At 38.2% G+C, this 26,214-nt stretch overlaps 2 protein-coding genes across 10 annotated transcripts in view; one reads left to right on the top strand and one right to left on the bottom strand.

Annotated features, from left to right (window-relative positions):
- ANKRD13C (ankyrin repeat domain 13C) overlaps positions 1 to 23,391 on the top strand; it is a 30,252-nt gene extending 6,861 nt beyond the window's left edge. Inside the window, 11 exon segments of the mRNA XM_040564942.1 lie at positions 2,770 to 2,874; positions 3,855 to 3,940; positions 5,332 to 5,377; positions 6,352 to 6,418; positions 8,155 to 8,299; positions 9,045 to 9,176; positions 10,151 to 10,312; positions 11,010 to 11,089; positions 12,553 to 12,651; positions 13,362 to 13,462; positions 15,112 to 23,391. Coding sequence (XP_040420876.1) covers positions 2,770 to 2,874; positions 3,855 to 3,940; positions 5,332 to 5,377; positions 6,352 to 6,418; positions 8,155 to 8,299; positions 9,045 to 9,176; positions 10,151 to 10,312; positions 11,010 to 11,089; positions 12,553 to 12,651; positions 13,362 to 13,462; positions 15,112 to 15,242 — 1,154 coding nt within the window. The 3' untranslated portion in view covers positions 15,243 to 23,391.
- Positions 22,780 to 26,214, bottom strand: part of SRSF11 (serine and arginine rich splicing factor 11) — a 21,344-nt gene continuing 17,909 nt past the window's right edge. For 7 of the 9 annotated variants that reach the window (XM_040564945.1, XM_040564944.1, XM_040564943.1 and 4 more), the window contains 4 exons: positions 25,733 to 25,822; positions 24,994 to 25,089; positions 24,223 to 24,361; positions 22,780 to 24,113 (listed from right to left, as the gene is read on the bottom strand). In XM_040564945.1, coding sequence (XP_040420879.1) covers positions 23,916 to 24,113; positions 24,223 to 24,361; positions 24,994 to 25,089; positions 25,733 to 25,822 — 523 coding nt within the window. In that variant the 3' untranslated portion in view covers positions 22,780 to 23,915. The remainder of the gene's footprint in view (positions 24,114 to 24,222; positions 24,362 to 24,993; positions 25,090 to 25,732; positions 25,823 to 26,214) is intronic. The other 2 variants (XM_040564947.1, XM_040564946.1) reach the window with 1 other exon arrangement.

The following is a 26,214-nucleotide window of genomic DNA, read 5'->3' as shown; positions in this document are numbered from 1 at the left end:
CCGTTTCCTCTTTGGTGTCCAAACAGTTAAAGTGGGGGGAGACTTGGTCCAGGCAGAGCTCTATTTTAATGTGCCGTTAATGCATGGTACCGAAAGCTTATTAATTCCCTTTTGTGTGGTGGCGCCCTTTATCCTCTTCAACACTTTACTGGTTAAGTGTCACTGTGGCTGTTACTAATCTGCTCACTGGAGGTCTTGAACGACCCCCTTCAGCTTTTTCCCAGTTATGAATAAAAATATTTCCTAGAGTAAGTCAGTCAGTGTGAGCGAAAATCGCTTCCCTGCTTTTCATATACTCCTTCATTCACTTGGTTCAGATTCCCGACCCACTGCCTAGCTGTTCCTTGTGTTTCAAGACTGACTGCCCTGCGCAGGGCCCAGCACGAGGCTACAGGACCATGGAGCCTGTTGGTCCATGATGGCTGTCATCTTTGTAGACATCCTTTGGGAATTTTTTACAGCAGGATTTCAAGGCACGGGATTTCTATTTCTAATAGAAAATGTTGAAGTAGGCATGTTTTAAGACTGGAGAAGAAACTTGGGATATAATTGTTCAGTCTCCATGACAGAAAAAATCTTGTTTCAGTAGCGAAAAAGAAAAGCCTTGGTTTTGGTAAGCCACGGGAGTCCTGCACCTGGCATGTGCTACTGCTCCGCAGCAGAGCTATTGTCAGCTACAATGGTATCATACCACATTAACAAGTATGAATGATTTTGAGCAAAGATCTTTCTTCTAATAACACTGATATGGAAGAATTTATCACCTTTAATTCAGTACAGTTGAATTCTAAGTCTATTTTGAACTCTGGTTATTTTACCTTCCAGCTCTAGGATTAAAAGCCCTCTCTGTTCAGTGCTGACAAACCCCCTGGTTATCCCGGCACAGTGTGGCAAGGAGAGGCAGTTCTTCCTGTCGCTCCTTTTCTCATCTGCTGCGTATTTGAGATTTCAGTTTGCAGTTCCCCTCTTGGCTCCTTTGTCAGTTGTCCCGTGTGTGAAACCCTAAATCATTTAGGATGTGTACGGTAAGCCTTTTTGTAGCTTGACTGGAGCAGGAATATTCGCGTGAGATGTCAAGAACAGCACCTGGGTTTGCTGCTTTGATTTTGACTCCTGCTTAGTCTTTGATCCACCACGAAGCCCAGGTCCTTTACTGCCTTGGTAGTCTCTTGTTGATCTTGAAGGTCAGTTTTCTGTCTTTCTGGGCTGATGCACGTAGACTGTTCAGCCCTACATAGCAGCATTATAGCCGGACTTTTGTGAATTCCAGGGTGAATTTACATCCCGTGTGTTTATCTGAAAATGTGATCTGGCTCGCGAAGCCTATCTGCCTGTTCAGTGTACAGTGCTGTTATTGATAGGCACTATCTAAGCAACTACAAAAACACCACTGTGTTTGTGGGCAGAGTAGTTCGGGCTTTTGTTTGTTTACCACAAAGATGGTGGACTCACCAGTGGAGTATCTCTTCCTCTCCGCACGCTGTGCTTGCCAGTGACTCACGGTGGTTGTATCTTGCATGGCTGGTACGGTTTCCTGTAACACCTGCGGGTGAAGAATCCAGGAAGTCCCTCTATTCGTGACTGCCCTATTCATAATGAGATGGCTTGTTCGGCCTACAGCTCCAGGTTGATCCTGCTGTGGCACTCGCAGATGGGTCAGGTTGATTTTAGTGAGGTGCGCTGAGGAAACGTTCCATAGTTAGAAACTGCAGAACCACTTAAAACGAGGGCAGCTTATTCAGAACATGGACACACTGAAAGCTTTCTCCCCTTCGTAGTTTTAAGGGCCGCTCCTGATTCCATCACCAGCTTTTACCCTCAGGGAAGGGAACGCAGGCTGAGCTGTGGCTACGCTAGGAACTTGTGTGATATTTATGGGATGTTAACGTTGCTCTGACAGCACGGCACGTGCATGCCAAGCATCGGGGGGGCACTGATGCATGCTCTTACTGAGGCTTTGACAAAAAGCGTAGTGCACAGTAGTACCACCTCCGTGCTGGGGGAGCACGAGCCTGCAGGTGGTGTGCTGTGTTATCAGGGCTCCGTTATCCACAGCGTTAGTCCTAGGATAACTATTGCTTGTACAGCGTGTCATGCGCATATTCTGAGGCTTTCCGAGGTCAAAGTGTGCTTGTTTGCCTCCTGTAGATGCCATGTTACCACAAGATATTGTAGCACGTAGGGATCCGTTGCTAGGACAGGTATTTCTCTTCCTCCTGTATGCACAGGGTTCTCAAGACTTAGTAAAAACTCTATGCTCTCGTGGATTTCTAGGAAATGAGTTCACCACTGACCTTTGGGCAAAGGGGGTGAGATAAGGAGAGGGGAGCCTGCGCACAGCTGCCACATGTGGAAGGGCGTGAAACGTCTCCTAATAAATGTGTAGCTTTGTGCATTAATGGAGAGAGGTGACGTCAGTTTTAAAATATCTGTTATATAGAGGGAGGGATGTACGCACACTTATAAAAACACGTCTTTATAAAAAGCAAAATATAAGAAGCAGAAGGAAAATTCTTCCAGTGGTGATGTAATTGGTCATTGATTACCAGTTATGCTTTTAATGCTCATATTTAATAGGAAAATACTATAAGTACTTACATAAATGTTTTTAAAAATGGGTTTATAGTTTGTGTTCAGAATTTGGATGTGTGTTTTGATAAAGTGTTTTAATATATTGAATATCTACTGTTTTTTTTATTACTGTTTCCATGAATGATATTGATGGATCCGTTATGTTTACTGTAAATAATTATTACTGCTTTGTTACAGAATGTGCCCACTTGCTTTTAGCCCATAATGCTCCAGTAAAGGTGAAAAATGCTCAGGGATGGAGCCCTCTTGCAGAAGCCATCAGCTACGGAGACAGACAAATGAGTAAGAACCTCTGAACCTCTGCTTCCCATTTAATCAGAAACGGAAACCTCATTCAGGATAGGAAAACAAAGGTTTTCAAGCTATTTTTTTATATAATACCCACACTTAAGTTCTCTGGAGATTTTATCTTAATCAGATCAACTTTTTTTAATATTTAAATATGATATGACAAGCTTGATGCATGCCCATTTCCTTACCTTGATAGGAAAGAAATTGCATTAGGATACATAATGTTGAGCAGAGTTAAGATTTTGCTTAAAGTCATTGTAGAAGTTGTAAACTAGCATTCTGTATTTAAATTAGGAGTTACAGTGTCAGAATGGATTTCAGCTATATGAGATTGTTTAATAGAAGCTAGTCCGTGCATAGTAGCCATATGGATGATATTTGATGTAACAGTTGGCAATGGGATACTGCTTTTATGTTGCATTTCAGCAGGTCAATAGACAAATACGGCGACTGAAGTGAATTACTTCAGATATGAAGTAGTAAAGAGTAAATTATTCTACTTTTGCTCGCTAGTGGGTGTAATAGTATTTATTTTTACCATGTTTTCCAGCAGAAAAACTTGCTGTTCTACTTCACAGGATATTAATGCACTAGTTTGTATTACACTAACAACATTCTGCATATCGTCTCTTCACTCCTGAAGAATTTTCTCTATCTGTAGGCTCATGTTCAGTAATATACATGTTTACTAAAATGTGTATAAACGTGTGTAAAAAGCCTTCCTGACATGATTGAATATGTCATAATATAAACAGTTTGAGGCTTTTCTTCCTGTTGTGATCATAGTGGGTTATGTATAATTACTTTAACTATTTTTATATTTATAAACTATAATTACCTTATATAACTATAAATCTAATGAAATGCTACATTGGCATTGATTTTTTTTTCTAAATACGTTGAATGCCAACCCTAACCTGCAGTTAACAACCAAATAGCATACCTTTTCCTTATCGTTAATTTCTGTTTAGTTACAGCACTCCTACGGAAGCTGAAACAGCAGTCCAGGGAAAGTGTTGAAGAAAAGCGACCTCGGTTATTAAAAGCCCTGAAAGAGGTGAGTAAGTTCAAGGCAGTTATGCTGACAGAAGCATGGTAGAAAATAGCGGCTCATGTTCATTTAGTAAGGATGTGCTAGCAAACTACAGAAAGACTTTTTACGTGCTTGTGCAAATCTAGTTGCTCTTAATAGTAATCTGAGTTTACAATGTCCATTTTAAAAGGTCACAGAATTGTGTGTGTTTTTAAGATACTTCCTCCTCAAATTCTAAGAATTCAACCAGTTTTGTGTAAGACCTATTAGTCATCTTTGCAGTCTAAAAGTTTAAAGAATATATTTTTAATCTGCACTTTTCATTTGATTTTTAAGGCTTCCTTAAACCCAAAAAAGGAAAGTTTTTTTTTTCAGTCTAGTTCTTCATCTGCATGCAGCAGCCAGTTTTTCTCAATCACAGTAAAACATTCCTGACTTTAGAGAAACTAAGAAGAAAAGGTCAGATTCCTCAGTGTCAACATTTTACTGCTACTGGTAGTGTGCTAGAACTGTGATTATAAAACACGGGTGTTTATTTCCCTCTGTGTGGAGTGAGCTTCTGCATAGTCAGATGGTAAAAATGAGTGGGTTTGCAGAAAGCAAACCAGTTATCTTAAACGATATATCAGAAAACTGAGCTAAACTCTGTCAGTAGTGCACTCTTTGAATATGCTCTGCCCATGTTCCTATGTTTTTCATTGGTCCAAGGGAGGGAAAAAAAAACTATCTAGAAGTGAAAAAAATTGGGTTATGTGACAGCAAGCAGACAGCTTTACTAAAACGGCTCTGCTGTTCCTTGTTCCTAGTAGTACAAGACCTCGCTTAGAGTTACATGTTTTCTTAGTGGAGTGGAAAATATGACTACTGCAGTGTATTGTCAACATTGCTGATTTTTTTTAATCATGTCAACCCTTACTTTGCTTTTGCATTTGCATATAGCTTGAAGAAATTGACTGGTGTGTTTATGGTATTAAGTGTATTTCCAGAAGATAATTTGAAATGTGTATATGTGGATAGTGGTAGCTGAAACTTGACTCATTAATTTAAGCTATAACATATAATTCCATGTGACTGGATGCTGTCAATCAAAGCAGACAGTGGTCTTTAGTTGTTTTTTTTAATGGATATTTACCATTAATCTTTTCAAATCCACAGCTTAATAGCTGTATTAATTTTTTCAACAAAAAAATCATTAAAAATGCTAGCTTAAATGAATTACATAACTTTATCATTGTTGATTCTACTGTAGTTAAAGCTTCAGAAATGTTTAATTTCAGTATTGACTCAACTACTTACATCAGAGGGTAAAAAAGTATTCTTTGTTCGGCAGAGCACAATTCTGCCTCTAACTTTCAACAAATTTTACACTTCTCATTTAGACTAAAATGTTTGTTAATGTATTCTTTTCCTCTCAGCTAGGTGACTTCTATCTAGAGCTTCACTGGGATTTTCAAAGTTGGGGTAAGTGGTTGCACATTCGTTTTCATAGGGAGATAACTTAGTCAGTCCTCAACACACCAATTCTTTCAAGCTGAATTTTTTTCTGATTTGTATTTTGGAAAATTCATGATCCCGTTGAATAACTGGACTGGTGGCATTTAATTCCTTGAATTTCAGTCTGTACTCTGAATGCCCGACTTTCAGTTCAGTGCAGCTATGTGGTACAATGTTCAAACCTTAATCTTAGTTTCTTTGTGTGGCAGTATAACATTTAGCATTTCTCAATTTCTTCGTCCTCCTATCAGAAGAATAAAAATTTAAATAAATTAGCAAGAATGTGTTAATGGTCACCATGTCTGAATAACTTAAAAATATGTTGGTGATATCATCTGCTACTGGTGGAAATTTAAGTTAGTAATTTTATATACCTACGTATAAGCATAGTTGAAGTACTTGATACTATAAAGTAAATGGTGCTTTTTAAAATAAGGACAACTTGCATCTCTTATATGCATCTCAGAATACTGGACTGACTCTCAGTTCCTCCGGTTGTTTAACGTTTACTTGTAATTTTAAAGCAAAGCGCATTGGATTTTTCTTCTTGTGTGTATTGCGATTTAATTGTAGCTGGGCTTTCAGCTGGTATAATAAAATATTTAAGTAAAATATCAAATCCTCAAATTAAAATTTCAATCAGCTACAAGACAAATTATTATAATCTATAAATGGTTTAGCGCAGTTAAAACAAGGACATTTAAAGATCTATCCCAATGCTGAAGGTACTCTGTACAATTATGTATCAGTCTTACAGTTACTGATTAGAAAAAACATGTTGTCAGTCAATTGTACTTGTATAGAGATTGTGATAGAAAATGGGTATGTTGTATTTCTGTATTACAATGTGTAGAAATTCAAGGTGAGGTATAGTTTTAATAGAAATACCTTGCAGAGGAACCTCAATGTTCTAATTGTATAATCTTTGTCCCTACTTGCAGTGCCTTTACTTTCCCGAATTCTGCCTTCTGATGCTTGTAAAATACACAAACAAGGTATAAATATCAGGTAAGTACTGATTTGTGGTTTGTGATTCCTAAGTCACAAATATTTGTACGTTAGTGAAAATGCTGGGTTCCAGTGTGGTGTGAAAGAAATCACCAAGGAATCTGCAGATGCTTGTGAAACACTGTTGTGTTGGTACGTAGGTGTTCAGAGGCAGGAAGTGGTTTGAACTACAGTTGTCTTTTCCACTATCAATTTGATGTTAGCTCTAATTCCTGAGTCACGTAACATAAAGCAAAAACAGTTGAGCTGCGTAAGGCTGTGTCTACCAGACATGACATTGAAAAAAGGAATTTGGTATTTGTAATATAAAAAAAAAAAAATCCAGTAAGTGAACTTCTAGTATTTTGTGGAGAAATATCGCTGTTCCAGGCTATGGAGTAAGAAAAGTCGTATAGTTTCTCTTTTTAAAATGCTTGGTGAGAAAGATTCACAAAATCCTGGACTTTTTCTCGGCTGTTCAACTGGTTTAAATTGTGTTTTCAGACTCAATTGTCTTTTCAGTTTAGGTTCCTAAACTTTAACGGAAAAAAATGTTATGATTCAGAAGGTTATATCTATAGAAAGTTATTTTTTTATTAAAGCTTTTAGCATAGGTATGTGAAATGACTTTGTAGGTCAGATTTGAGTCCGAGAGCATTTTTTTCCTTCTTTCTCTGCTTGTATAGCTGGGAGTTATGAGACTGGCTTTCAAAGGAAATAGATACAGATTCTTTCTTGAATTCAGAGGCCAATATATGATGAGCATTAAGCAATCACCCCTTAAAGCTGATGTGGTTACTAAATTCAGGTTCTTTAACCATCTGTTTTGGAGGAGTAAATATTCTAGCAATAATGCATATGAGTTGCTAGAGAGATCTTTTTCCTTGGCTCCGTCTCTGAATTATTCAGGTCAGCAGAAGACTTTCTTTTGTGTTGGGGAGAGAAAAAAATAGCAACGGTAACTAAAATATATCAAATGAAAATTCAGTCTGTTTTTTAGTCTTCTCTCTAAGATGGGTCACATCCTGGTATTGCTACTCAAATCAGTGGCTGCTCCTTGTGGAATAGGATGCTTGCCTCATGGAGTAGTTGCATTTCTCAACGCACACGCTGGCTACGTAATTTGTCACTTCCTCATTTTGTCAGCTTTGAAATAAAGATGAACTTTTCTTTATAAAACACTGTATTTTAAATTATATTATGTACAATATGAAGGGTGCTCTAGCACCCAGGGCAGGTTAGTCTGGAACCAGCTGAAGCCTCCACTTTTTCTCCCAAATTTAGAGAGATGTTCCAGGTGGTGCTTCACCTGGGTACATGGGGTGGTCCCTGCTGGCAGACAGGTGCTTGTTGGCCTGTCTCCATCGTGAGGAGGTTGTTCCTGGTCTGAGGGTCTGCAGCAGCTCATGCTCTCTGCCGCCTCTCCTTCGTGTGTTTTTTGGCCACCACCATCACTGGCTGCATGCTGGTGAGATGTTGGCATGTGATGAAAGATGGAACTTATTCTATGAAGTTAGCATAAAAATAGCTTGGAGTGTATCTTTGATGGTAGACATTGTAATGTGAGACCTATTAGGTGGTTATACTAATTTTCTATTTCTACATCCAGGCTTAATTTATGGAATATTTTCTGAAGACTTAGGTCTTAATGTGTTTGGTTGTGACAAAAAAAAATATTTCTGCTTGAAAACAGAATGTACCAGTCTATTTGAGTGTTTACGGGTAGCTTCTTTTAAAATATTGATGTATTTTCACAGGCTGGACACAACTCTCATAGACTTTACAGACATGAAGTGCCAACGAGGGGATTTAAGCTTCATTTTTAATGGTGATGCAGCACCCTCTGAATCTTTTGTAGTTTTAGACAACGAACAAAAAGTTTACCAGCGAATACATCACGAGGTGAGTATCCCTGTGAACGTAGGGTGTGAAGTACCTCAAGCTTTTACTGCCCATCAGAAGTCTGACTGAATTTACTAAACAAAGTGTGCCTCTCAAAAAGACCCAAACTACGAAGTAATACAAACCAAGTATTTTTTTGTTCAGCTGATGTAACTAAAGCTCTGTTGGTGATGTAAAATTGTCTTATGAAGAACTGCGTTTGGATACAGACTTCTAAATGGGGAAAAACCTAGAGTATGAAATACCTGTTAGAAAAGACTGTTTCATTCTGAGTAGGTAAACAGGCTTTCAAGTTTGAAGCATGACACTTCATCTTTCCAGTGGGCTTAATTTGGGTGTCCTCGGGTAGGTTTTCAACCTTACTTGCTGCTGCTTTGCACCCGTTTAGTCACTCTGTGGCCAGTGTAGCTGTAAACAGTGCAAGGGTATGACTCATTGGTCCCCTAGTATTTATTTGAGTTTATAATTATAGCTTCACCCACCAATCACTTAAGCATGGATTTTTGCTTATGCAAAGGGTGTGGCTGGTGAGCTTCAGGATAAGTCACACTTAAATATTAATGCAGATGAAATGTCCGAGATGAAACTGTTTTGTTAACCAGCTCAGCTTCTGTAAAACAGGCTGAAAATTCAGGAAATGCTGATTCTGGGAAAGGTTCCAAAAGAATAGGTGCATTGATCTTAGGTGTTAAGAAGTAATAATTTATCATTAGTTCTTTGCTGTATTTGGAAATTTGCCTTCTAGGAATCGGAGATGGAAACAGAGGAAGAGGTTGACATTCTGATGAGCAGTGATATTTACTCAGCAACATTATCAACCAAATCAATTACCTTCACACGTGCCCAAACAGGATGGCTTTTTCGAGAAGACAAAACAGTAAGCTAAAAGATTTCACGGTCTGGCGTTACCAGGGACAAAGTTCAGAAAGTCTTATGGCAACGTGATTGGGGAAAAAAGAAGTGAAAGAATAAGACATTTGAGGGGTGGGGTGGGGTGGTGATGCTTTCCCTGCCCTCACTACTATCCCTACTTTGACCGCATAGTGTATCTGACGGACTCCCTTCTTAAGAAAATGCTAGCCTAGAATCAGGTAACTGTAGCTGGTGTGTGTGTGAGGGGAAACAGACTGTACAGAAAATAACTTTAGTCTGTGATTATATAGTCTGTGCAAATTCATGCCAGGATTTATGGTAAGGATTCTCCTATATGCTCCTGTGTCTGTGAAACACAGGAAGATGCAAGCATTCTGGGTACAGTTTCCTTTGCGCATTCCTTCCAGTTTTTGTCATGCTGGTTGAGGTACAAATTCTTAGCTGTGAAAACATTGAAACAGCCACCTTCAGAGCTTCTCTAAGTAGGAAATTGCTTTCTGGTGACTAGCTCTGAAAGGTTTTGTTCTCACCTGGATGCCAAGTTGTGCCATGCATAGAAAGTTTTATGCTGGGCTAGTGTTCATGAAATAAGAAATCCATATTTTACACGTTAAAAAAAAAAAAAAACCACAACCAAACCAAAACAAAACAAAAGTGTGTAAACTATAACGTAATTTGTCATTGAAGGAATTTTTAGTCAGATTTCCCGTGGCCACTATCAGATTCTTAAACAATCTCTTCTCATTTAGTTTCCATTGATACAAAATATTTGTTTCTGATGGAACTCTTGTGTTTGTGCTGTATGTATGTTATTGGGAGTGTACAATGATAGCTCACGTGGTTAGTTGTGTAAATTTAAATTACAACATTTCAATCCTGCAGTCGTCATACTGTAATGTAATTATGTGTATATACAGGAATTTAAATGTTTTTATTTTATCTTCTGCAATTAATTCACGTCTAATTCCTTTCTTATAGGAAAGAGTAGGAAACTTTTTGGCAGATTTCTACCTGGTTAATGGACTTGTATTAGAATCAAGAAAAAGAAGAGAACATCTCAGTGAAGAGGATATTCTTCGAAATAAAGCTATCATGGAGAGCCTGAGTAAAGGTGGCAACTTAATGGAACAAAATTTTGAGGTATACTTATGTCATTCGTTACACTGATTTTTTTGCAAAAGGGAATAAACTTTCACACTAATAATTTATGGATGTTTTTGTTCTATTATGACTGTATTTTAAAGTAATAAATGTGACCTATAAGTGTAATTGTAGTCATTAGTTTGTTAATTATCCTGATTAGTGCACACATTGAGAAATTTCTTTGATTATATTGAATATTTCAGTCATAATTAGTATCTTAATAAAAGACGTTTTTAGCTTTGACAAATCACTAAGTTCTTTACACCAAATGTTTGTTGTTTAGAATGCCCTTCTGGTTCTCTTTTTCAATCATGTTTTCCTTTAGCTTCATTAAAGTGGACTAAGCCTGTTATTATCACCATGAAATCAAGAGCTATTCAGAATGAGCCAGACATCATCTGGGAACATGCATACAGCCTTTTAAAAAGGATTAATTTATTTCTGTATTAGTTTGTGGTTTGTTACTTGTCATTCAGGCTCTTGAATTAACTGATTAACCAAAGCATTAAAACAGCCAACTTTTGTGTAAATCGCTGTTTGAGGCGTAATATCTAAATGCAGCCTATGAAAGGAAGAGTAGGAGGTGGAAAAGCCGTGTGAAGTCTCAGCGGCAAACCAAGTACATCTGTTGAATAGCAAAATTCTAAGAGAATATATGGAAAGATAAACAGCTATGACCTGTTTCTCTGAACAGCCTGTCAGACGGCAGTCACTTACTCCACCATCACCCAATACAATTACATGGGAAGAGTACATATCTGCTGAAAATGGAAAGTAAGTGATCTTGTTTCGTTGGCATTAATTTCCATAGACACCGTTAGGTTGCTGGTACTTTTTTTCAGTGTCCTGTAGTTTGTGGGTGCTTTTGGTTTTAGTTTTCAAGGGACAGAGGAATCTTGCTGTTGATTGCTCCGATGTTAACGTGTGTCTGTGGATTGAAGAAACTGGCTGGCAAGCTGATACCTGTACACACAAAGAGTATTGTGTCAGTTGACGATAAAGATATTGTTTGGTCATGTGCCTGGTACCTATGGCTTGAAATTTAAACATTTTGAAAATATGTGCATCTTAGCTGGCATTTTCTTAAAGGAAGATTCTTCTGTCAATTTCATTGCTGTAATTCACTGATCTCTTCATGTGATAGTAATAAATACTCCAATTCACTGTGTTTAAAATTCACGGTGTTTAAAATTTAATGAGCCTAGTAGCAATGTCAGTGTGTGAAAACACGCTTCGTCTGGAGTACAGTGGCATACAGAACTCCTTGTATTAGTGAGTTTTTTCAAGGTGCTCTCCTCTAGGCATGTATTTAGGTAGTGAGCAGTTATATTTTAAATTCATTTACAGTAGCTTCATTTGTAAAAGATCCAAGCAGTTGAGTTTTTTTCAAGAGTTGAATGTTATCCAGCTGTTGCATGTAGAAGGGCCCAGAAGTAAATAAGCCCTTTTTTTCCATGTTTTTTTTCCCACAGATACCATAGGTTGTGCTACAGGCAGATGTAACCAGGGAAGATGATGATATTACAGTTCAGGCTTATTAAAAATGCACATGTATTTTTTCACTTTCATTTTTGTATTTAAAATAGAATAAATATTCAAGCATAATAAATAGGTTATGCTTGATCCACATAGAAGTATGTGTCTATTTTGATAAGAGCAGCATTTAATAGTCTGATAACCTAAAGGGTGTTCAATGGAAATGTGAGCTTCTAGCTAATAGAAATCAGATGACAGTAACGTCTGTTACCTTATGTCTGTTCTTCTGTTTCTGGCTTTCTGTCCTGTTTTCCATTATCGTCTTCTAGTGACCATAACTTTTCTGCTTTCTCTGAGATAGTGAAGAGACTATGAAACAAACTTAACACTTAAACTTTGCTACTTTGTTCACATACAGACTATTTTAGTTAACTTCTGCAACTAACTGGTGAATGTATTTCTAGGTAATTGCCGTTCTATAGCAATTATTAATATAATGCTCATGTGGAGTTATTTGAAGACTCTTGTCTTTTCCCTAACTGTTTCTGTCTTGTCTCCAGGTTTAGCAGAACTCAAAGGAATCTAAATTGAGGTGGCTACCAACTGATGTTTTTTTCTATGTACAGCTTCTATTTTAAAGTATTTGCTTTAATTTCGGGATTCTTTACTGGCTTTTCAAAACTGAGTCTTGATTCCTTCCTTTAAAACTGAGGTTCCACTGAGAGGGAAAAAATGACTTTGTCCTTCTCTCCCCATTGCAGGGCTCCTCATCTGGGTAGAGAGCTGGTCTGCAAAGAAAGCAAGAAGACCTTTAAAGCCACAATAGCTATGAGCCAGGAATTTCCCTTAGGAATTGAATCGTAAGTCAAAATTACTGACCATAAATATTACTTACATGTAAGAAATATGTTAATGCAGAATGCTTTGTATCTTCAGGTTAGGGACTTCGGTGGTTTAAAAACCATGAATAAAGTCACGTTGTTAAGCAAGCAAACTGTTAAAGTTACAGACCTCACTGCTGGCGTGCCTGTTCTCAGAAGAGCTAAGCACTTACCTGATGAGACCAGGGGCTTCGTGAGGTTTATTGTGAACTTGTCGCAATGCTCGTGTGCCTGATTCTACAGAATACTAAGCCACTTGTGCCCATAACAAGTTTTAGCACAAAGTTATATCCTCTAAATCGATACAGAACCATGTCAGCTTCCATACGTCTCTAGAGAAGAGGGTGTGGTAGTAAGTGCTTCAGCTTCTGGTGTAAAATGAGGGCAAGAAACAAATGTCTTGATGTTTGTATGCATATGATAATACAGTATGGATCATTAAGAACTGAATGTGACGATGATAGTGAAGCTATACATACACACGCAGTTGGCATGATGTAGCTTTTCAAATCCTTTTTTATCACCTTTTATCACTTTTTAAAATCTTGCATCATCTTCAGGCCAACTTCCTCTATTTTTAACAGGTTAATCTGTATGTTTGCAGCACCTCGCTCTTCGGATTATTTTTATCTTTTCCAGAGGGGAAAGCCTGTGAAACAATTGGTAATGAAATCTTTTCTCCTTTCCAGATTATTGAATGTTTTAGAAGTAATTGCACCCTTCAAGCACTTTAACAAACTTAGAGAATTTGTTCAAATGAAGCTTCCACCAGGCTTTCCTGTAAAATTAGGTAAGGCTACTCTAACAATTCTTGTGGGTTTATTTTTCCAAAATGTGCGTTTATTCTATACAGCGTGTCCAAAAATTCTGTTGAGTTTTGGCAAAGAACTTTTACATAAGTGTGTTGCTGTAGATTTCAGGGGAACGTAGTTACAGTACTGCAATGTTTGGTTTGAAAAAGAAAATCTGCAGCTCAAAGGAGATTGTATTCCTAGCCAGGAAGAGACCTCTGTAATTTACATTTTCCTAATGCTAGGGTCTTGTTCTAAGAATAGTACAGATAAGCTGAAGTGTCCTTGCCTTAAAGCATCATCTTAGTCACAAGTTAAGTACTTTGTAGCGTTTTTGTATTGCTTTTTTCTCAAAGTTTATTGGTGACGTATTATTCAACTACAGATAAATAGAAGTGAAAACATTACCCTTGCTACCAAATAGAAATGAAACAATTTATTCATGGGTATTGATTATCACAGCACAAACTGTCAAAAAGTAATAGTATGTTTTCTAAATGTTAGAGGATTTCTTGCATACCAGTAAGCTGTTTAAGCGTGGACATTCTGAACAGACTATATTCTGCCTCCTATCACACTTGCACAGTTCTGTGTATGGATTGAGGCTTGGATTTTTGCTTGGTTTACTAAGTTATTTCATGGGTAAGCCCATTTTAATGAGGATAATTCTGAAGTGTTCAACATCAATTTAATGTTTGCTTTAAAATATAATCCTTTTTCAATTTAAAATGCTTATGACTTAAAGTGGGTTTGCTTAACTAAAGCCTCTGTGTATGTCCTGGTTTTGGGTGGGATAGAGTTAATTTTCTTCCTAGTAGCTGGTGTGGTGCCGTGGTTTGGATTTAGGATGAGAGCAGTGCTGATAACACAACCCTGGCATAGTTGTTGCTGAGAGGTGCTTACACTAGGTCAGTGACTTTACAGCTTGTCCTGCTGCCCTGCCAGTGAGCACGCTGGGGGTGCACAAGGAGCTGGGAGGGGACAGGGCCAGGACAGCTGTTCCCACCTGGCCAGAGGGATGTCCCATCCCAAATGGCCTCATGGGGAACAATAAATAGGGGGCTTGGCTGGGGCGGGTCGGGGGGTGCTGCCCGGGGCTGGGCTGGGCATTATGCTGCAGGTGCTGAGCAGTTGCATTGTGCATCGCTTGCTTATTTGTTTTGTTACTGGTTTTTATTTTATTTCCTTTTTTTCTTTCTTATTAAACTGTCCTTATCTCAACCAATGAGTTCTTGCAAAGTTCTTTCAATTCCCACCTCCTGTGCCCCCAGTCTCACTGTGGGGGGAGTGAAAGACTGTGTGGTGTTCAGCAGTCTTCCACGTTGAACCACAACAGTGGGGGAAGGTTTCCCTGGATATCAGTCTGCATGAAGAAAGGGAAGTCGTTGACTTTATTATGTTAATATTTTTTGAATGGTGTATTGAATTGGATATTGTTTCCCTGCTCAGGTTATCTGAGCATTTTCTGAAGTAACTTTAAAGAGCCTCCTTTTTTTTTTTAAGGAGTTTTGAGTTGCCATCTTGTGAAATAATAAACAAGCTTCTACATATTAAGCAAGTCTGAAGTTACAAATCATTAAATAATGGTTGGCAATTATTGGTAAGCTTGTGTATCTCTGATTTTTCCCTGTGTTTGTTTCCTATCTAGATATTCCTGTATTTCCCACCATCACAGCCACTGTGACTTTTCAGGAATTCCGTTACGATGAATTTGATGAATCCATCTTCACTATTCCTGATGATTACAAGGAGGACCCCAGCCGTTTTCCTGATCTCTAATTAAACTGGAAGGTTAATGGTGAATAACAAAATAACAATACCAGCGTACCACAGTGAAAGCAAATGGATGCAAATAGCCCACAGATATAGATAAAGGAGTTGGGTCATAAAGGAAGGGATAAACTTAATCCAGAAGAAAAGGGAACGTGCATCAAATGACTGATGTACCGATACTCACTCTAACGGGCATCTAATCTAGTTCCTGATTTACAGCAAGTCTCCTGCTGTGTTGTTCACACTTTTATACATCCAGTACTGCAAGCGTGGTAGTCTGACACCTCAGTGACCCTGAGAATACTTAACAGCTGTGAGGACTATCATTCGTTTTTAAATTTTTTTACATTTCTTGGTGATACAAAAAGCACTCTTGGACCATTAGCATAAAAGTGGAAATGTCTTAGCTGGATATTAGTCCTTTAAAACATCCCACCATATTTTAAGATGACCGTATTACATTCTTTCAAGCTTTGTTTTCGAGAATTGTAAACTATGTATCATTATGTATAGTTCAGTAATTTGAATGTTAGTTGAATGCATATTAGGAGGAATGTGTTTTCTGTAGTTGAATGAACCAAATGGTAACCATTAAACAATTGCATTTTCTATTGCAATACACTTCAGAAATAGCATTCACTCTGCAGGGAATAAGGTACCTCCTCTAGCACCTTAGTGCAATCCATTGTGGTGCTATCCATGTCTCTGAACCATTAATTTCTTCACTGAGCTCTTCGTTAATCTTGCTTTCATTGGCCCTGCACATAACTTCTCTTCAAACTGGCTGGGAAAGGCCTCTGTGTCCATGATGCGTGTTGATTAGCATGCTTGGAAGTTCATTAGCTAGAAGCCGCCACTTTTCTTCATCTGTCACGTTCACTTAGGAGACTTGCTCCGTAACGGTTGAACATCAACTAGGTTATCTCGTATTTGTATTTAGCAGCCACTGGGAAACATGGGGTGCTTATAAAGAGTTCCTAGAACAATAAGCTCAAGCATCAAGTCTTTGTATGAGGAGAGAGGTTTTCTTGAAGTTAGTTCAATTGTAGTGCACATTGAATGGGGCTCACCTTTGAGGATTTTATTTGCAAATGCTTAGAATGTTTCCAAATCATTTTTTTCCCCTTATTATTTTTAATAGGTAGGGGTTTCAGTACTCTGGCGGCTTGAGCTGCTTCTTGAGCTTATTCCAAGTGGTTCCAGTCTCCTAATTTGACAAAAATCCAGCTTTTTGGTTTGTTAGAAAGAATTTGTGCAAAAGGCTAATGGTGCTATTTGTTTGTATTAAGAAATTTAGATTAAAGTGCTGTGGTGTAATTGTACAAAAATGTAAATATTTTCAAAATTATATTCTTTGTGCACTGTAGTTAAAACTTTTTCTGGAAATAATAGAGTTAAGTATCAAAATTTATTATGAAGAGTACCATCAATGCTTAGTAAAGGTAACCAACCTAACTAACCATGCGGATGATACGTGGAGATAGCTTATCACAAGGCAATAAAAGCTGACTTGTCAGGCACATTGATAGAATGTGGAAATGTGTCTGAAGGAGAAATTATTTCAAAACTTCTGGAATCTATCTGTATAAAACCCAAAGAGGCTGCTCTAGAGAAATACAGTATCCACACTATAAATAGAGTCCTGATGAATCACTATCAGCAAAGTAAAGATGAGCTGAAAATAGGAAATTGAGGTTGATCCTTGTCCAGCGTCACCTTAAACCTGCACGTTAGATGGGTGAGTAATGCTTGCTTTGCAGACTGTGACTGATACACTGGAGTTACTAATTCAAAATCAAATAAAAAAAACAATAGGGAAAAAAGAAAGGGAAGTGTAAAATTTTTGTAATTATGTTTGAGTACTGTATCAATAGCAGATGTTGAACATTTGGTAGGAATGATAGGACTTGTTCTTCCAAGTTGTTATGAATTCCTGAAGTGTTTTACATCTATGGTATAAATTGACTCCCACCTCGAGTTCTTGCTTAGAACCAGCTGAGATCCTTACCACAAGAGACCCAGGTTGAATGTATGTAGAGGCTGAATTATCCAGTCGGTGCTGGAGGTCAGGATTAAACGTTAATGGGGCCAAATGCTGAATACTCCCGTTGCTCTCTTTTACAAATACCTAATGCAGAGAAGAATGTTTGGGGCAGTGCTGCTGGATCAGGTTTTGTGGCAGGCACAAAACTGAGGAGAGCACGGGTGCCATAAAGTTGCTTGGAAACTTCAGCAGATGCAGAAGGATGTTTCTTCATAAAGTGAATGTTAGAAACCTTTATTTTTATTTTTTTCTCCTCAGTATTACAGGGAAAGAAAGAACCATGTGTTTTGTTATTTTGTGTCTTCGGTTATTCCAAAATATCACAGAGCTTGCTGACATAGGAAGGAGCCTACGTAGCTGGGGCTATGTATTTTAGGCAACATAACAACTGCAATGGACTGGATTCTAGATCTTAAACAAAAGAAAAAAAAGCAAAAAAAACCCACTAACAACAGATATCACCTTTGAGTGTAGCCTTATGTGAAATAGAGGGTTCTGTATATCTCCATCTGCCTGTAGAAGAGACTCTTCACTTCTGGTGGCAAGTGAGGTATGGCTTGAAGCCCACTACAGTTTGTGGAAATGTGGTCAGTGATTTCCATGGACTCTGGAGATTTTTTTTTAAATCTTCATGACTACACAATGACTAACTTTGATACGTTTTAAGATTTGCAGAAACTTTTTATAGTGGATTGCTATATTAAGGCTTGCTTTAATTTGGAGCATCAGCAGAGAAGAATGGACACAGGTTTTGTTGACTGTAGTCTTTTTGCATTGTTATAGTGAACGTACTACTGCTTTTCTTCTTACTCCGAAGCCGAATGATCTGACTCCATCAGATTGTCCTTTCCAGTTCAGTGACTGTTTTGTAGATTCCTGTGACAGCCTCATTAAGTAAGAATTGGTGAACTGTTTCTCGGTACATTTCCTTCCAACTTCTGGTGATGTGTTTTCTGTCTGAAACATTCCTAGTGATGAGTTTTAAAACACTGTTAAAAACGTACGGACACTTTGGGCATGGTTTGCTGATCAATACACTGAAAGCTGTAGGAATCTTCGTTAGCGAGAGGAACGTGTCTTGCGTTAGGCTGAGCCTGTGCTGGGGAGCTGCGTGCTGGCCCACCGGCAGCACCCCGGGGCCGAGAGCTGCTGTGCTCCCCGGCAGCGCAGCTGTGCTGGCGCGGTTCTCCAGTGGTGGCTGTGTCCACAGCGGTATAAATGTTTTATCCAATATCATTTGTTTTGCTTGCAAGGTTGTTTTTTTTTTTTTTTTGTACTGACACACTGCGTATTTGTCAGTACGGAGCCATCCACGCAGAAGCTTTGTCGGCGCTGTTGGTGGGTGAAGTGTTTCTCGTCTAGATGTAGCCTCGGCCCCAGCTGTGCTGCGGGCGTTGGTGTCCGTTACCACTTAGATCTCCTCTTCGGATATCTTTTGGAAAACTTATCTTTTTTAGCAGGATTGATCTAGCGGAACTTAATTTGTTTTTTTTTTTTTCCCTTCATCTTTTCCTTAAGACCAGGTTAGGTATTAAGGAAGGTTTGTCCCTTTCCAATGAATACATATCCACAGAGGTTGTCTCGTTACTGCTGCGTAGCAAGAAGCCCGGCAGCTCCAACGTTTTAACGCCACCTGAGCATGTGTGGGAGCTTCCATTGCAACGCAATTCCATGCAATGTGACTCTCTAGGTAACAAAAACGCGTTTCTGGACCTACTAGCGGAGTTGTGTGGTATCACTTGTGACGCACACAGCTGGGCTGGGAGAGGGAGCTTTCACAGCCTGTGCAAGAACCATGGTGTTAAGATGCTCGCTGGCACCGTGGGGCTTCCGGAGGTGAAGCTGATGGTGCGGGAGCGATGCCCAGAGGGGAGATCTCTGTGTACCAGGGCTGTGAAAGAGACAACCTCAGCGCAGAGTTTGGGTGGTGTTTCTCTCTGATCTCACCACATAATTTTTTCAGATTGATGAGAGATTTTTTTTATGAATAAGTCTTAAAAGACAGCCGCTGATTTTGGTAAACTGAAATAAGAAATTGTTGCAAATAAATTCTAGGGGTTGTTTCTTAACCAAACTGTTTTACTGGTCTTCCAAAACATTGCTTTAATTTGTGGCAAAGGGAATGCGTTTTCTTCTTCCTTTCAAGGAGCTGCTGTTCCAGTCACTGTACTCACTTTACTGCAATTCTTGATTTATGTATTCAAATGATTTGTTTTAAAAAAAACAACTCTGGATATATTTGTGCTGGAAACCCACATTGTTGATATTCAAAGCAATTGTCCATTTTTAAATGTATTTGTTCTGGATTTTTAATTCATGCAAGGATAACTGCATTATTTAATCTGTATTAACAAACTTCCTGTAATGCTGCAGTTTCACATTTATTTTCCTTACAATTTGTAACTATCATGGAAACAATGTCACTTTTTTTGCATCTTACTAGTTTTTTGGTCTATGTTTTTAACTTACCTTCACTAATAGTAATTTTTTGGTTGTATCATTTGTTAGAATAAAGACCAAAATATGCTGTTCGATTCTGAAATTGTTCAACATGTGAAAAACGTGAAAATCAAGTTCGATGCTCCCTCCACGTGGTACTCTTGGGAGTATAGAGGTGTACATCTCTGAGCAAGGATTTGATTTGAGGAGATGAGTTCACACTGCTGCATTCTGCAAGGGCATTTTATTGGTCAGTTTTTAAATAAAAGTCTCAATTTTCTGCCTAGCACTGTTTTTTACCCTTTGTGAAGCTCTGAAATATTACGGGACTGTCTAGTACACTATAGTATTGCAGTAGGGGTAGATCATGAACCACAGCTTCCACCATACCTAGACCTGAAGGAAAAAAGGAGACCTTTTAAGTTTAACTGTGTTCAATAATGACATTAGTTTTATCTCTTAAATCCAGACTTATACACAGGAAAACTGGTCATAATAGTAGTCTCAGAACAGCTGTGGACAATGACCTTTTAACAGTCATTTGTAAGAGGAAAGCAGAACTAACATTTAAAGAGCTATGAAGTTAATTAAAACAGTAAAAGCACAGACGTTCGGTACGTTCGGTCAATGGGTGGGTACACTTGTAATCTTCATGGTTGGGGTGTAGTAACCTAAAATAATATAGGGAGCTTCAAGCCTGGCTTTGGCCAAAATGAAGTACATTCAGTTTAAAATGGGTATGCCAACACTTGCTATTTCTTCAGGGATTTCATCCAGTGTCTTGCTCAGTCCTACCATCACAGTAATCATGCCTCATGTAGTGGGAGATGTACTTGCATGAGGGCCTATCTGCTGAAACAGCATCCCCCAGCTACAGCAGGACAAAAACCTTCTCCATCTGGACTGTGGTACCTCATTTAACACCATTTGTGTACATTCATTCCAAATGAAATAGTGCAGCTTGAACTGCACGCTGACATGGTACCTGAGAGGTTGGAACAAAACCAATATTGGCATTTACTAAATTGTTTAGTTTCATTTTAGGGGAAAAGATGTCCCATTCTTAAGACTAGAGGGAACGGATGCTTTTGGGTGTCTTGACAGTGGCATGCAAACAGAACAGCCACTAGTAGGAATGTGAGAGAATATGGCTGAAATGTGGCAGTGGTGAATGTAAGGTTGCTGTATAAACAAAAATTAACCCTATTTGGTACTAGGTTGGTGGGTTTTTTGTTTAAGAATGCTAGTGGCAGAAATAATAGCTACTGAAATATTTAATATAGCACAGGAATTAACAATTGCCAACATAAACAGTCACCTCCTCTATTGCTGTACTATTGACCTTTGGTTCCTAGCTGTCATTTTCCAAGGACTTTAGGTTTGGCCTAAAAATAGCTACTGCTTTTTGCTTGCGGTCTGCAAGCAGAAAGTGGGAGAAAAGCAAGGAATAACTTTTACACACTCTTCAGTTCACAATTAGCAACCCTTACAGGCCACCTCTCAATGCAATTTTGAACAGGAAAAAATGTTCTGCAAGTTACTACTTTAAGTTAAAGCCACTTCCAGGAATGCTAGAGGACAGGGAGCCGCTGCTACTCAGTCAGGATTAAACTACTCAAGTAAGGCAGAGACTTGTTACGTGACTTGGAAAACTTCACCTCAAGGCGAAGGCGATCTCAGTAATAATTATTAATCAATTATCAATCCAAAGTTAAATTACTGAAAATAAAGATCTTGAGTCAGCGCTCTGTAAGAGCTGGTGTACATGTACATGGGCGCAGCCTGTGCGAGCCCTGCAGGAGGAAGGCAGCGCTCAGCTCTGCACCAGTACTGAAGGAGAACACCGACCTGGTAGGGGCTGTTTCCTAAAGCACCCAGCAGCCCACCTGCCACCGCCCCTCGCTATCAGCTCCCAGGGCAAGCCGGCCAAGACACGCTGTCACGCTGAAAGGCAGTAAAATGGGCACAATTAGCAAATGTAGACTGAGAAAGCACACTCATGTTTCTCCAGTCTATACATTTAGGCTTGGGCAGCCTGAGGTACACAGTTAATGCACACCAGACTTCATTACTAAAATAAACTACCAATCATTTAACTTAATTAAATGTAGCACTGTATGTGTCAGCCCTGGATTTACCACCTTCAGCTCAATACCCTGGTAAGGATCTGACTTAGCCCTTTCATTACAGCATGTTAATGACTTTCACAACAACGAGGTCTAAGGATCAAGGAGGTTTACTTTATTACTATAAATTGTTTTATGTTCTTATACTTCACATATAAATACCTTGACAACTAAAAAGGCACATCTATGAAGACATCATGCACCTTGTCCGTGTCTATATTTTGTTACAAGAACTATCCGGTTCTCTCCACTGTCAGAAATAAAAGGCTAGAACTGCTTTTATGACATATACCTCTTTGTATTGACAAAATACTTCAAAAAGTTGGTAAAAATTTACATTTCTACAAATTCTAAAAAATGACACTTCATATCTAAATGGCAAGTTCCACTTTGCCTAGGGCAAAAGGACAGTTTAAAAAAAAGTTGATTTGACTCATCAGATTCTAAAATTCAAGCACCACTTACAGTTCTATTCCAAAACTTACTGATTCTAACCAGTAAGGTTTCAGTTCCTGGCATAACAGCCTATTTTATATGTACAAAGCACTTGCTGCTTCCTGTTTCTGTGTCTTCCATCAGCATCCTAAAAATAAAAGATGAATGTTCATACTTCATTGAAAATACAGAAGAATTTACAAATACGTTTCTTTTAAGTATTTGCCCCTTAATACCTCTAGATTACCATTTCAGCCTGTTCCCTTTATTCCCAAATGAAGTAAAAGAATTCTCTTTAGTGTAACATATTTAACTAGAGCTAAAATGGCAAGCTTAACAGTTTTGTCACTGTACTTAGTTTTAAAAAAGATGGAGTTGTTAAAGTCTTTTTGAAATACATAGATGAAGAAAAATGGATTCTCTAAAAAGGAATGAGGTAAAGATTCACACATTCAGTGGTGTAAATAAATACCAGTAAAGTTTTATAGGAACAGGAATATAAGTTTACGGGTTTTATTATCAAAGTTTTGTAAAACAATTTCAGAAACTGTACATCAACATGGCACAGACTGTAGCCTACTTTTGTCTTTTTACCTGCACAAAAGTAAAAGCTCTTGAACTTCTGTAACTAAGAAAACAGCTTGCCTACCTACTTTGCATATAACATGGAATCACTGTGTGCATAAGATTACTACTGCAGTGACAGTAACACAAATTTATTAGTTTATACAACTTGAGATCAAGTAGAAAGTACATTATCAAGTAGACTTGCTTTTAAAAGCATACAAAGATCAATTTTAAAATGCACTACCTTTTTGCAACGTGTCTAGCTCATTAACAAATAAAACTACCTGGATTACGAAGACTGCACAAATCAACCTTTAATCACTGGGTACAGTTCAAGCAGAGACTTTCACTCCCAAGGCCCAAGACGAAAAGCTAAGAACCATTACAACTTGTCACTTTTTGCTGCCTGGGATGGATTTGAACTGACAGATTAAAATAAGTCCTCAAAAAGGTCAGTGCATTTTAACTTTGTCAAAGCCAAAAAAATCCACCAGAAAAAGAAAAAAAACAAAACGAACAAAAAAAGCCCAGCCGTATGGCTTAAGACAAAAAACCCCTACCTATGTCAGAATGCTTATTTTCAGATGTACTGTCATTTTTTGTGTAGTCACACTTAAGACCCTTAAGTAGATCCACCATGTTGTAAGATTTTAGAACATTTAGGATGTTTCTGCCACAATCAACATGCAGTCAGTGCATTCCCTATACTGCTCTATTACTGCAATGAATCAAATTCTAGAAACACTATCATAAGTGAGCTGATTTACTAAAGGAGGTCATACAACAAACAGTCCATGCCTGCTGTAGATGCATGCAGCTTTTTGCTTTTGCTTGAAGCATCACCAAGTTAGTAAAGATTGCTTGGATACGCAATCCCTTTCATCCGGAACAAGAATGGTTACCTTTCTATAAAGCTTTTGATGGGAGTTAGTATCAGGAGCTTTACAAACCATATATAGCTTAGAGCTGTATACATCTAGATTTAGGATTAACAAGTACAGCATAAAAGAATCACACAGGAATGACACTGATGCACGTCTGCAGCTGTGTTCACTGCAAAGGCAAAACTCAGTCACTCATATCCATGTCTTCTTCGTGATGATCATCCCCATTTACTTTGGATTCCCTTGATGAATCTCCACTTCCTTTATCTGCTGTAGACTCCTTTACTTTAGGAGAAGAAGAATCTGCCATTTTCTTTTCTTCCTTTTTCTCCTTCTCGCTGTCATAACCTTGTTCTTCTTCATCATAATCCCTTGTGACCTGCTTCGCCGAGATAAAAAAAATAAAAATTAAAACTTGCTTTCAAAGCCCCCGTGGGTTTAAAGTTAATGATACAGTAAAGGTGGTGAATAAACAGGTTTTTAAAACATACTTTCACATCTTTATCACTTTCGGATTTTCGTTCTCGATCCTTCTCTTTGTCTTTGCTTTTTTTTTTCTTGCTGGTTGATCGTTCCCTCTCATCTCTACTTCTCTCTTTGTCTTTATCCTTCTTTTTTTCTTTTTTATGCCTACAATGTTTAAGAAGAATGAAAATCACAATCACACCATTCCATAAATAGAACACAAATTACATCCAGACTGTTACCCACTGTTTTTTTAAAAATCTGAAGGGAGAAAGAGTCATGTGCAACTAAGATGCACCATTTGCTTTCAGAAAATAACCAAGCATCTTGATTTCTTAGCCCCAGATCAAAGACAAACACCACAAAGTGAAGTCTAATAAATGCTTTTGTTAAGAATAGCAATATTATAGTGTTTTAAGGAGAACTGCAACTTCCACATTTAGGGAAAAATTATCATAATATGGCTAGGCCACCCAGAAGTCAATTGACCAGTACAGTACAGAGCCAAATAGGCCAAGATCTCTGGATGTCTCTTACTCCTCGTCCCTAGAATAACTCATTTTGGAGCTCTTGGGTACTAACACGCAGAAGCTCTATGCTTGAATCCAATTAAATTACGATAAAAGGTAGCAGGCAGCAGAGATCCACTCTCTCTCTTAAGAAGTCAACCCACAGCCTAGGTAGAAGAAACATGCCAAGCAAACCATCTGCGAGTTGACCCCATTGTGATCTTTACTATAAGTTCAGGTTCAGAATTTTCCCCCAGAAAGCTTTTTTTAGCCAATTGGCTTACTGACCTTCTTGGGGATGGGGACCGGGACATTTTCCTTTTAGGAGATCTGGGTTTTTTAGGTGACCGTGTTCCACTCCTGCTTCTTCTACGTCTTCTTTCTCTGTACGGAAAAGAGATTAAAGCATTTTTTTTTGTTTTAAGCTACAAATGCATCCATGGCTCCATAATTAGTACTGGTCAAAAATGTAATAAATACATATTATAAATAGAAACTGATATTTACTATTAGCAGTACTGCAGAACCCATGCTGTTGCCAATCAGCAGAGTAAACTGTTTTCTATTCTACCACTGCCTTAATGAACAAATTAATAGTTTAAACTCTAGTTTAAACTCTTTTAGGGATGCTGGCTCTTACTTTATCTACAGTTTGTTCTTGTTAGTATAGTAAGAAGATTTTCGAAGCCACTTTTCAAAAAGAACACTACTACACATCATGCCAGTATATATTCCAGAAATCATGAAATAGTTTCAGAGTGATACAGAGCAAGTAGTACAGTGCTTTGGGGTCAAAGAGAAACTATCCTAAGCCCCAATGATACCTCCAGAAAATTACAGTATTGGGAAAAAACAGTCTTAGAGACATAGGTACAGAGAGTACATATGCACACAACCAATATATCCGCATCAATCATCATCCTATTAACTACAAGAATGTTCCTTCTATAAAGTGAATAATTCCTTCTATGAAGTGGATAAAGCATACTGGAAATAAAGACTACATAAATTTTTCAAGTTACCATACCTGCTTGTGCTTCTAGATCGTCTAGTTGTGCTGTAGCTCTTGGGAGGAGTTTTAGAACGTTTCTTCTCTTTCTCTTCTTTCTTTTTATCCCTTTTAGTAAAATACACATTTTAAGTTTAAGTCATTTTCAGACTATTCATGTATTCACTACTACTGCTGTATAGGAAAATGAATGAAGACATGACAGTTACACTGGATAGCATAAATATTTCTTTTATTTCTGGGGCCAGTCATATTATATTAATGGAAAAGAAGAAAAGACAACATTTATGGAGAAATAAAAGAAGAGCTCTTTTATAACTACTGTGCACAAACCGCACAACCTCTTCAAGTCTAGGTGCCTACATTCCCTGTTTTCTAACGATACCTAATGCATGATTCAGCTAATACATGCTGCAAATGTTGACTCCTAGGAAAAGCATGTTACCTCTTTTTATGACTAACTGTGCACATGTGTAGGGCAAACTTTAAAGATGCAACAA

Source organism: Cygnus olor, chromosome 8 (genome assembly GCF_009769625.2).
Source record: "Cygnus olor isolate bCygOlo1 chromosome 8, bCygOlo1.pri.v2, whole genome shotgun sequence".
Classification (NCBI taxonomy): Eukaryota; Metazoa; Chordata; class Aves; order Anseriformes; family Anatidae; genus Cygnus; species Cygnus olor.
The sequence above is the reverse complement of the archived record's forward strand: the minus strand, read 5'-3'. Positions and strand labels throughout refer to the sequence as shown.